Consider the following 12,775-nt stretch of genomic DNA (forward strand, 5'->3'; position numbering starts at 1 on the left):
TGACAAATACAAACACAATTATTATTATTACTCTAGATCATCTTTACACATTTCAGTGAATTTATTTATTTATTTTAAAGTTAATATACAGACTCATTTAAAAGTGTTGATGCTGAATGTCTCAACAGGAAAGGATGTGTCTTATCAAGAAAAACATTTCTCAGATGCATTAAGCAATATGGTTATTATAGTTTTGCATTTTTAAATGAGTTTTTATTCTAATATCGTCTTCAATTTTGCTTTAAATTTCAGTTTAGTTTTAGTTAGTTGCATTGAACACTGAGGTAAAATCATGTTAAGTTTTGTGGTTACTATTCTTTTACTACACCTATCACAGTACAACTAAGGTTACTGTGGTAAAAGCATGGTAAGTGTTTTTGTGGTTTCTGTCCGTTCACAACAAATATCACATTAAAACTACCAATAATGAGGTAAAAGCATGGACAGTTTTGTGATTACTGTCCTTTACTACACCCATCACAGTAAAACTAACAAACAACTCGCGTCTGTTGTTGACGCCGAAGGTTTCCCATTGAAAGCAACAGAGTTCCTAATTCGTCACAGAGTAACGCAAAGGGCCACCTTTGGCGTCTTCGTTGTGACGCCGAGGGCACTTGACCATGCTTCAGTTTTTGATACCTTGGGAGTGAGAAACTAATAAAAAGTTGTCAGTTTTTAGTTGAAAATGGTGTTGTGTAAATGGCCTTTTACTTTTATAAATGTTTACAATTTTCCCCACACAATGTCTGAGCTCTGTTAAAACAAAAAGTTATGAATCAAACAATATCTAAACACCAAAACAATATCTGTTGGCTGGTTTAATGTAAAATTAAGGTTTAAAAGGGCACAATATCATTCAGTCTTTAGGAAGTTACAGTGAAAAACACAATATATATAAAGAAGAAAAAAAAAATGAGAACTATGGCTTTCTTCACATATGATTCTTAAAGGGATAGTTAATCCAAAACTACAAAAATGCATGGGTTTATTCACAGTGAAAAAGAAAGTCACACAGGTTTATAATGACATGACTGTGAATAAATGATGTCAGAACACCTCCAGGGCCCAGAAAACACCTCAGACCACAGAGGGTTAAACACTCAGTTAAGATTCAAATAGGCATTAAGCACAGGTAAAGGAAACAACAAACTGAAATATGAAAGAAATCTAATTATTTTATAGAGTTTTATAAAGTTTGAGAGTAACCTGATGGCATAGCTTTGGTTGAGGAAGAGAGTAAATATGTAATCAGTAAATAGCTGGTCTTTGTCACAGCTGCTGGTCACTGTTGGGTTTAAGCTTGTTTAACAGCTGTCTTTGTGTTGGTGGTGTGGTTATGGCAGTAGCTGTTCCATTTCCATTGTATCAGAACCCCCCAACCCTTGCTGTCCCGTTGTAGCAGAACTCCCCAACCCTTGCTGTCCCGTTGTAGCAGAACTCCCCGACCCTTGCTGTCCCGTTGTAGCAGAACCCCCCGACCCTTGCTGTCCCGTTGTAGCAGAACTCTCCGACCCTTGCTGTCCAGTTGTACCTATTAGACATGCACAGGAAAATCATAAATATTAAAATTGCATTAAATAAAGCATGATCATTTCCAGCCATTTCCAGTTCATTCGGTTTTAAAATTACGTTTAATCCTCATAACACATTTGGGTCCGTTTTGCCTCGGAAGACATACATAACTTTTCTAAAAAGAAATGACTTTTTTTAAGGTAATTTATTAAGATATAATCGTTAAAAAAAAAGTTACATGGTTTTGTTTAATCAATCAAGTTAAATTAGTGTAAAAAAAAATGACGAACCATTGCAGCATGAAACATTTACCACTTTTTTCATCTGAAGTGAAAGATTGCGAGTTTATTTTGTTTGATTTTGTTTATGTTGTTTGATGTTGTTTTGTTAAAAATAAATATGTAGATTTCATAAATGTGGACTGTTTTGAGCAATCATGAGTTAAATCAAATTCCATTAATTCCAATAGGGTTAATAAGATTCTCAGATTATACTTTGTAAGGTCACAAGACACACAAAAGCTGATGGCATTTGATGTCATTAACATCAAGGCGGTGTTGTAGCCGGTTTGTTTAAGGCGAGACACTACAGGTGAATAGGGTAAATTTTTTAACTAGCAGATATCACCATGAAACTTTCCCAGTTGATTACCTACATTAAGATGAGAAAAAAATGTATTACAAGTTTTCTGTAATTGAATGTTTAAATATGCAAATCAGGCAATATCTAATCAAATATGCACTAATTTGCATATATTTTAAAAAACGATATCTGAGTATTGGATAAAGCCAGGTTAAAAATTATTTTTTCATTGTGTTCACATATTAGATGGGAAAAAAATTACAGAGGGATTTATGGATATCTACTTTTGTTATCCTGTAAATCAGAAAATACTGTCAATAGCCTTAAAAAAAAGATTTTCGCCATGTTTTTTGGAATAAAATGTTATATAAATCAGGCTAGGAATAATATATTTACAAATCCCTCTGTAAATGTCTTCATAATATAACTAGGTACAAGTCTGGAAAGCTTGGTGTATATAGCTGCTACTGAAGTGGAGATTTCGTCCTTGGAGTATGAGAGAAAAGTCATTTTGAGAAAACGGGCTTTAAAGATTTTTCATCAGCCAATGAGATTGCGCATTCAGCCCTTTTACTTTCACGATTGGTTGCTGATAGAAAGGAAATGACCATATTTGGATCCGACAGGATTGTACACAACAGAGAGAGCTTCCTAACGGTGCTTCTGATGACAGGCTGACGGCAGAGATCGCGGAGCAGCACGTTGATTAAGAACGCGAACTTTTGTTGAATTTATGAGAAATCTACAGACGCAAACAGACAAAGTGTAATAAAATAAAGACCTAAATGTGTATTTCGGACTTTTTTTCAACACAAGTCTGAAAGAAGACATGTGTTGCAGGAGAGGGGAAATAGAAGTGGCCTCTTTAAGACCGCTATTTATGGGTGTTGTAGTCCACAGCGAAGTGTAATATGGGTAGTGTAGTTCGACACATGTGCTGATGTGATGTGCGTTCTCCCTGTGTGTGCTGTGTAGTTGAATTGGATGGAGAAAGTTTGTATTCTGCTTTATTTAAGTTCACTCAAATTATTCCACCCGGGAGCTGGTTGCATTGTGAACCTGGCAACACGAAAATAAGTAAAAGAACGGCATGCATCGGTAATTTTTGTCTGTCTCATCCTTTGCACGAACATGAATTGACGAGCTGTTACGCTGCCGCCGGAGATCGCTGAAGCGGAGAAAGTAACATTGGGGGCTGGAGTCCGGGATTCGTTCGTCGCAGATGGTGAGTTATACGGACATTGTAAACTGTTGAACCGAACCAGACGTTGTCAGAGAAGAAATGAAAATGGCGGATACTCGGGAGAGAACGCGAGTGGTGAGGAAACATTCTCATTTAAATACGAACAGCCTGTGGAATGCTGCGATGTCGGAAAGGACAGACAATGATGAAAAACGAACACATGTATCATTTGTTGACTGGCTAAATGAAATGGATGCTCAAGTGTCAAAGACTGAAAATAATAACAATCCATTTAAATGCAATTTTGCTTCATGCCCTACGTCCGTTTCAATAAGCAGGCCCACCTGTTGCTACGAGTCACAATTATCACAGCAAACAGCAAGAGCAACTAATCCATTTATTAGTGGGGTGGAAAATGAGAATATGCACGACAGTGGAATCGATACACAGTGCTACACACAAAGTACTCCAGCAAATTTAAACTACTCACACTCAATGTGCACAGATTTTACAGCCAAACAGATGCTCCAAGGCACACCTACAATAAATCGCCAGCCACATAAACATGATGTCTGTGCAGCTCAGCATAGTATTCGTGAGGATGAAAATAACGCTGTCTTTTCCAGTGTTGATGACTGTTGTTTCCCAGAGCTTACTAAATCCAGCCAACGTGTAAGGAAACCACGTCGGACATTCTATGACTTGTCATCAGACAGCGGGGAGGAGTGCGGCGATCACAGAGAAAGGATCCCCACGCTGCGACCAGGTCAGTTTGATGGCTCTACTTCATGGAGAGAGTTTCTAAACCGCTTTGAGGATTGTGCCAGAGCTAACCATTGGTCTGAGAGGACAATGACTGTGCAGATGAGGTTTTGTCTAGTAGGTGCAGCAGGTTCAGTGATCCACAAGAACCCCAGGTCCGGCCGTTGGGATTATGCCCGCATAGTAGAGGAAGTGGAGGCGGCATACGGCCCTTCATCCGAACACGCTGCTGCCATTGGAATAGAGCTGAGGCAGAGGGTCCGCAGGGCAGGTGAGCCACTCCATGCATTAAGGGACGACATTTACGAAAAAGTCTCCATTGCTTATGCAGATCGCTCAGAGAGGGAACAGGACTCTATTAGTGTCGAAGTGTTCACTAATGCCATGGGAGATGCTGATATTGTGCAAAAACTGCTGGAAGAGCGACCACGTACCCTGGCCCGCGCCTATGAGATTGCATACAGGTATGAAACCACACGTCGAACCGCCACTAGTGTAACCCAACTTATGCAATCTGCCGTAAGATCGATGGAAAGAAAGACTAGAGCAGCAGCAGTACGTGAATGTCCAGATCAGAGTGACGAGGAAAGTTCAGTGCCGTCAACCCATGCGTGGAGACAGAAAAACTCAAAAGCAGAATTCAAACCTCGTCAGCGAAAATTCAATAAGAGTAAAATCAATTGGGAAGAGATTATATGCCACAACTGCCAGGGCATTGGTCACATGAGGCGCAACTGTCCTTCACCCAGGCTCAATCTGGAACGTGTGACTCCAGCAGTTTCCCAGCCTACTTCCACAGTTCTCAGAGTTAAGGGAAGTGGGCCAGAAATGTGCATTCATCTGCTGTTGTATGACATGGAAGTCTGTGCTCTGTTGGACAGCGGGGCCAGGAGGAGTGTGTTACCTCGGCTCTGTTACGAGACCATCAAGGCTGATGTAAGGCCCCCACTCAAGCTATCCACTGTACAGGCCCTGCAGGGAATAGGCCCTATAAATGTTGACGTCCTCGGGGAAGTTGATGTTCCGGTGCAAGTTGGAACCCAAACAGTCAGTGTTAATTTCATTGTAGCAGATGTAGCTGAGGGCACCGAGGCCATTCTTGGGCATCCATTCTTGGAGCAGGCACGGGCACGCCTTGACTTTGGCAGTCAGAAGATTGTACTGTTTGGCGAACAGATTCCGTATTTTAACCCAAAGAACAAACCTCGGGTACACGTGGTCCGCGTAGCACGTACAGCTGTCCTTGAAGCAAGACGTGAATACATCGTTCCGGGCAATGCACATTTCCGTGAGGAAGTACGGGGCAACGTCCTGTTGAGTCCAACTAAAGGCTTCATGGAGAAGCATCAGGTGATGGTGGCACGGATCATAATTGGTGCCCAGCCAAGTAATCGAGTTCCTGTTAGACTGTTTAATCCAGGTACTGTTGCTGTGAAGGTGAGGAAGGGAGTAATTGCTGGAATCCTCCAGCCTGCCGATGTGGTCCAGGCCTCAACTGCAGAGCCGCCCCCAACAGATTCATTTCCCACGGTTGTCCCAAGTCACTTACAGCTGCTGTATGCAGAGAGTTCAAGAGATCTGAAGGAGGCAGAACAGCGAGAGCTTGCGGAGCTGCTTCATGCTTACGGTGATGTTTTCTCCACTGGACCAACAGATCTCGGCCGCACAAACCTTGTCCAACATGACATTCAAACCCGGCCTGGCCCACCTGTGAAACAGCAACCACGTAGAATGGCGTTTGAGAAACAGCAAAGTGCAGATGAACAGATCCAGCAGAACCTTGATTCTGGCCTAGCCTTCCCAAGTAATAGCTGCTGGGCTTCACCCATCGTAATGGTGCAAAAGAAAGACCAAACGTACCGACTGTGTGTAGACTACCGAGCACTAAATGAGCGCACCATAAAAGACGCCTACCCACTCCCAAGAATCCAAGATACTCTAGATACTCTGTCCACGGCAAAGTGGTTTAGCACATTGGACCTTGCCTCCGGCTACTGGCAAGTGGAGTTGACCCCAGAGGCGAGACAAGCAGCTGCGTTCTGTAGCAGGAAGGGGCTCTTTGAGTGGAACGTCATGCCCTTTGGCCTTTGCAACGCCCCAGCGACGTTCCAGCGCTTAATGGATCGTGTCCTGGCTGGAATGCAGTGGGAAATCTGCCTGGTGTATCTAGACGACATCATCGTGCTGGGCAAGGACGTAAAGGAAATGCTCCAGCGCCTGGCCCAGGTGTTTGAAAGGCTGCGCCAAGCCAACCTGAAGTTAAAACCCGCCAAGTGTTGTCTCTTCCGCCGCCAGGTGGTCTACCTGGGCCACATTGTCTCAGAACATGGTATAGCTACTGACCCTGAGAAGGTGCGGAAAATTCGAGAGTGGCCACAGCTCACAAGCGTTAATGAAGTTCGGCAGTTTGTGGGTCTCGCATCCTACTACCGACGGTTTGTCAAAGACTTTGCCACAGTTGCAAAGCCCCTTCACAACCTTTTAAGAAAACACGCCCGATTTCACTGGACTCCTGACAGCCAACAGGCCTTTGATAAATTAAAGGAGCTGCTCACTACTGCCCCCATCCTTGGCTACCCTATGGACAGCGGTGATCTTATTCTGGATACGGACGCCAGCAACTTTGGAATCGGGGCTGTATTGTCTCAGCTGCAGCAAGGTGAGGAACGTGTTCTAGCATATGGAAGTCGGAGTCTGACGCCAACTGAACAGAATTACTGCACCACACGGAGGGAACTTTTAGCAGTAGTGGAGTTCACAACACATTTCCGTCAGTACTTGCTGGGCAGATCCTTTACTGTACGCACTGACCATAGTAGCCTACAGTGGCTAATAAGGATGAGAGAACCGGAGGGACAGCTGGCCAGATGGCTCGAGAAACTTGGGGAGTATGACTTCAAAGTTGTTCATCGCCCGGGGCGCTGTCATGAAAACGCTGATGTGCTTTCCCGCAGGCCATGCCGTGCAACTTGCCCCTGCAACCTTAAGAATCCCATCTTGAGTAGTCCTCAGCTCTGTCACCAGGCAGTCCAGTGTGACTTCAACGACAAACTTGTAAATAATGTACCTGCAGCTGTTACCCCGGAGTCTTGTCAAGTGGGGGTAGTACAACCTGCCATCGCCACCAGTACTACTTCATTCTCTGGGTGGACTACTGAAGAACTGTGTGCTGCCCAAGCAGCAGATCCTGATATTGCTCCCATCAAGAGGTGGATGAGGGAAAGCGAGGAACGGCCCTCCTGGGAAGATGTGTCACCCTACGGGCCTGCGACAAAGGCCTACTGGAGTCAGTGGCAGAGACTGTACCTGAAGGATGACGTTCTCGTACGACGTTTCTACCTAAATGGGAGTCCTGAGTATTATCCCCAGATTATGCTGCCGCAAGTTTTCCGGGAAGATATCATGCACCAAATGCACGAGGGCCCAGTGGGCGGACATTTCGGAGTGGAGCGAACGCTGTCCCGGCTGCAGACAAGGTATTATTGGTACAAAATGCGAGAAGATGTTTCACTCTGGTGTCGCACATGCACCAGTTGTGCTGCAAAGGCTCGACCATTAAAGAGGCCTCAGGCACCCATGGGCACCGTGCGAGTGGGTGCCCCCATGGAAAGGATTGCTGTTGATTTGATGGGCCCTATGAATGAAACTGAACGCTTCAATCGTTACATTCTTGTCGTGCAGGATTATTTCACCAAATGGGTGGAAGCGTACCCCCTGCCCAACGACCAGGCTGTCACTGTGGCAGAGGTTATAGTCGCTGAATGGGTCTGCCGTTATGGGGCACCACTTACTCTCCATAGCGACCAGGGCACCAATTTTGAATCGGAAGTCTTCCAAACAATGTGTAAGCTGCTCGACATTGACAAAACCCGTACGACACCTTTCCGGCCTCAGTCAGATGGCCAGGTCGAGAGATTTAACGCCACTCTGCAGAAAATCCTAGCCACGACCTCTGAGCGATGTCATTGGGAATGGGATCTAATGGTTCCCTATGCTGTGATGGCTTACAGAGCGACTAAACACAGTTCAACTGGATTTACCCCAAACATGATGCTCTTTGGACGGGAGATAACGGAGCCCATTGACCTGGTCGCAGGAAAGCCCCCCAACGACACACTGACTCAAACAATCCCGCAATATGTGGTTCAGATGAGAGAAAGGTTAGAGTTGGCACATCAAGTTGCAAGGGATGCACTGGGCCAATCAGTAGAACGTGCTAAAAAGCAGTATGACAAGAGAGCAGCCAGGACACGCTACAAGGTCGGTGATGCAGTGTGGTACCTTGTCAAGGGAACAAAGCGAGTGAAAAACAAAATCAGGAAGTTTCTCCCCAACTACGATGGTCCGTACTTTATCCTGGGACATCTGGACGATTTAGTGTACCGCATCCAGAAAAACCCGAGGACCAAAGTAAAAGTTGTTCACCATGACAAGCTCAAACCTTACCATTCCCGGCAACCCCTGGAGAACAACTGGGTGTTTAAAGACTCAGAAGTTTTGCAACCTCAGGAAGTTCCTGCCCCAAACCTGGAAACCGATGGAGCTGAACTTGACTTGGATTTATCTTGTCTCTTCACGGAGGAAACCGGAAATTCCGATGGCTCAGACAGCATGCCTCCCATGGATGACACAGGTGTGCCGATGACGGAGCAGGACACAGAGGATGTTCAGTGGAGTGAAGGTAGCACGGTGCAACAGGATTTAACAGGGACTGTTAACGGCCAAATGGGGGGTAGGCCACAACGAGTCAGGAGACCACCGAGGAGGTTTGGAGACTGGACTAATTGATTATTAAGGATAAAAAAAAAAAAAAGAATACTTTGTTGACAATTTGTTATTGTTCTATTGCATCGGTTAAAAAAAAAAAAATGCATGTCATATATATATATTTTATGTGCTCTCTTTTTGTAACCCGGGTGGATTTTGTTGTTTACCCTTTTGTTGTTAAGGAAACAAGCCAAGTGTATGTTTAATTAGGCATGATTTGTTTCATTGGTATACAATGGCTGTTGTTAACCTCTTTCACCTCTACAGGCCAGTAGTGGAGAAGTCAGCCGGTCACTTAGCTGGACTTAAATAACTACCTCACTAGTCGTGTTGGGACTGAATTATTAATTCTTCAACAAGAGGACTCCCCCTTTACAAGCTACTCTTTAACCCCTCCCAGCACCGTGCTATCCTCCAACCTTATGGACTGTTTACCCTGTCACGTGGGGTTGGAATATACCGGCCAGTGCCTCCATTGAGCGGAGTTGCTTAAATGGACTGTATGCTTTGACAATGGAGCTGCCTATGGACTGTTGAAAAAAAAAAAAAAGAGAAATATGGGTAGACATTGTGTTTAATGTATTTCTGCCTTCTATTAACACTGTGAATCTATGGTAAAAGCCTTGTTAAATGTGTGTTGATGTATTTTATATCAGTCATGTCATGGTGCTGGAGTGGTGTTAAGTTTAATCACCATCCAGAGTGGGGGTAGTGTTGCAGGAGAGGGGAAATAGAAGTGGCCTCTTTAAGACCGCTATTTATGGGTGTTGTAGTCCACAGCGAAGTGTAATATGGGTAGTGTAGTTCGACACATGTGCTGATGTGATGTGCGTTCTCCCTGTGTGTGCTGTGTAGTTGAATTGGATGGAGAAAGTTTGTATTCTGCTTTATTTAAGTTCACTCAAATTATTCCACCCGGGAGCTGGTTGCATTGTGAACCTGGCAACACGAAAATAAGTAAAAGAACGGCATGCATCGGTAATTTTTGTCTGTCTCATCCTTTGCACGAACATGAATTGACGAGCTGTTACGCTGCCGCCGGAGATCGCTGAAGCGGAGAAAGTAACACATGTTATTGAAGACAAATATCCCCAAATCTCAAAATTGACCAGTAAAAAAACAACGATGTTTTTGCCTGCCGTGTCTCGCCTTAAGAGACTTACATTCTCAGTTGCATTTTCAAGTTTGTTCATCGGAAGTTTGCATTGCACAGACTGTTCCTCATTACCTGGACCTTGATGTCCTTGAATCTCTTGATCTGTGCGGCCCGCTGATGTTTTACTTTTGCAGTCACGACTCACAAAAATAATTGCTGCGATGCAGAAGATAATAGCCAGAAAATAACCTGTAAACTTGATATATAAAAAAAAAATATATATAAATTATATTAATATATGTATATCAATAAATATATAGATAAATATTTTTTTTTATAATTGATAAAAATCAATAATTAAAGAACATTTAAATAAACAACAATTTCTATGCAGTTATTTCAGGTACATATGTTGATGTTTGCACTTTAAGATGTAACTATTAGATTCACAAAGCTTGAAGTATGTGTAGCTACTGATTTAGGTGGTGTGTTGTAGGTTTTGATGTAATATTTTTATTTATTTTTTTGCAAAGGACAAAGGACTACTGTGATCTGGTGTACTTTTTCTATGACAGTACAGCATTATTGCACCACTGGGATACAGACATACACTATGTGTCTGAACAAATGCCAGTTATAACACTCCTCTATCATTTGATCAGCACTTAATGAATTACTGCTGTCATGATCAGAAGAAAATGTACACGCATTTCTTTTTTTTAATGTAATTAAATTAAAGCTGATAAAAGAGTTGCTTTCTTTCAGTTTAAAACTTTGTTTACTGTCTAGAAATGCGGATGATTATCTTAACTGAAATGCAATAAAAACATTTTAAATATTCAGCATACTTCATTTGTTTGTAGCTTTCTTTAAGAAATATAGAAAAAATATGTAGAATTAAATAGTTGTGAAACAGGATAATGCAGTCTTAACCTGTCACATACAGTATAAGGGAAAATTGGGCCAAAATCCTATGACGCTTACCTTTGATTTCCTAATCAACTCCAGTGTTCTTTCGTAACATTCAGTCTCATTTTTTCCTGGGCTTAATTTGGTGGGTTTGCACCAGTTCACACATATTGGATGCAGTTCTTTATCACAGGCATAGTGTCCATTCCAGTTTGTGAATCCACATGCAATATAATCACCATCAATGAAAAATATACAGATCCACACAAGACATGGAACACAACAAACTACAAAAATTTTACAACAACTAAATTTTTCCACAAGCTCAGTGTTTTCAGACTGAGATGTTCCTCTGCTGTCTTGTCCTTGAGATGTTCCACTGTTGTCTTTTTCCTTGAGATGTTCCACTGCTGTATTTTCCTGGAGATGTTCCACTGCTGTATTTTCCTGGAGATGTTCCACTGCTGTATTTTCCTTGAGATGTTCCACTGCTGTCTTTTCCTTGAGATGTTCCACTGCTGTCTTTTCCTTGAGATTTTCCTCTGCTGTCTTGTCCTTGAGATATTCAATACTGTCTATACTGACAATACTGTCCTTGAGATGTTCCAATGTTGTTTTGTTCTTGAGAAGTACAACAGCCACTTTTACATTTGGTTCGTACTTGAGAAGAACAAAAGCTACTTTTATATTTACAAGGTCTCAACAATAGGAGCATTATTACCAAAGCAAACATAGCGGGAGCAAAAAAGATGCAACTTGTTATAGCCTGGTTCCACCCAACTCTGCAGGGGCATGAAAATTTGACATCCATAATTGCCTGCAAACCCACTAACAAAAAGATCATTGGAACTGAGGACACAATACTCATTTTGGACAGCGGGGTCACAAACGATCTTAAAAACTGGACAGAAGGCATCTTCTGAGGTCTGTAGGCAGCACGGTGAGTTAGACTGATGACCTTTTTCCTCCGGTTTGGAATGTATTTGGTCTGGTCTACAAGATTCAGAAAAAAGAGAAAGAGTTAATAAATGATTGGTCAGATCGCTGTAATGAATCTTCAAATATCAGAAAACTTGAGAGGGGACGAGTTCAGTTCAGGTCTGAGTCAAGTCCTAAACTGGCGTCCAAGTCTGAAATTTTTTATAATGGAGTACGAGTCAAGTGTTGAACATTTTGTCATAAGTCAAAGTCAAGTCTCAAGTCACTAAACGTCAGTGGCAGCTCATGAGTGGAGGCAAGGAAGGCACAGTCTACATACAAAAATTTTAGGTGGAAAATGCAAGAAGAACGATGTTAATGTTAATACAATTCCCAGTTATTGTTTCATTTCCTGCCATAAAATACTACTGAATCTAAACCACCGCTGCTCTTCCACGAACATGCCAAATCTGCCATAGGGAAAACTGTGCTAAGGTGAGTTTGAGGGAATAGAGTAGGGGAGGGGGCAAATCTATAGCTGGAGACTTTTGCCTCCATTCATGGCCGCGGGAACTAGGGGTGCTGAGGGTGCTGCAGCACCCCCTGACGACAGCTGTTTCACTACATTGGTATTTAAGATGACATGACTTTTAAATAACTTTTTGTTTTTCAACCTGTTTTTTAAGAACCTTTATAAAATTACTCTAAAGATTGTTTCGTTTTTATATGTTGTCAAATAGGGTTTTATGACTCTAAAAGAAATGAATATATCATAAGGCAATAAGCCGATCTCGCATGGAGTGAGTAACGTGACACTGGTTGAGGACCAGCATCTCAGAACTGATTTGACACTCATTTAATGCATGTGAAAAAACTAAATATATAGGCTATGTATTGATTATAGATGTATTGATTAGGGGCTGTTCACACAGAACGTCAACCATTCAACTCTGCTACTTTTCCATTGTTTTTCAGTGTGAACGCACTACTCGTGTTAAACTGTTGTGCTCACATCTTGTGCATGACACAGCATTCTCAAAACGCAG

General features: G+C 42.5%; 1 protein-coding gene across 1 annotated transcript; it reads right to left on the minus strand.

Moving 5' to 3' along the window:
• Nucleotides 1-805: 805 nt before the first annotated feature.
• LOC311295617 (uncharacterized protein) lies at nucleotides 806-12,291 on the minus strand (the record flags this gene model as incomplete). Its single annotated transcript, XM_084417083.1, has 5 exons — nucleotides 806-1,531; nucleotides 10,035-10,158; nucleotides 10,887-11,509; nucleotides 11,637-11,804; nucleotides 12,282-12,291. The coding sequence occupies 5 exons, from the start codon at nucleotides 12,289-12,291 to the stop codon at nucleotides 1,335-1,337; spliced, it is 1,122 nt and encodes a 373-aa protein (XP_084273209.1). The 3' UTR covers nucleotides 806-1,334.
• Nucleotides 12,292-12,775: the final 484 nt, after the last annotated feature.

The sequence above is a fragment of the Rutilus rutilus genome (genome assembly GCF_951802725.1).
Source record: "Rutilus rutilus genome assembly, chromosome: 8".
Classification (NCBI taxonomy): domain Eukaryota; kingdom Metazoa; phylum Chordata; class Actinopteri; order Cypriniformes; family Leuciscidae; genus Rutilus; species Rutilus rutilus.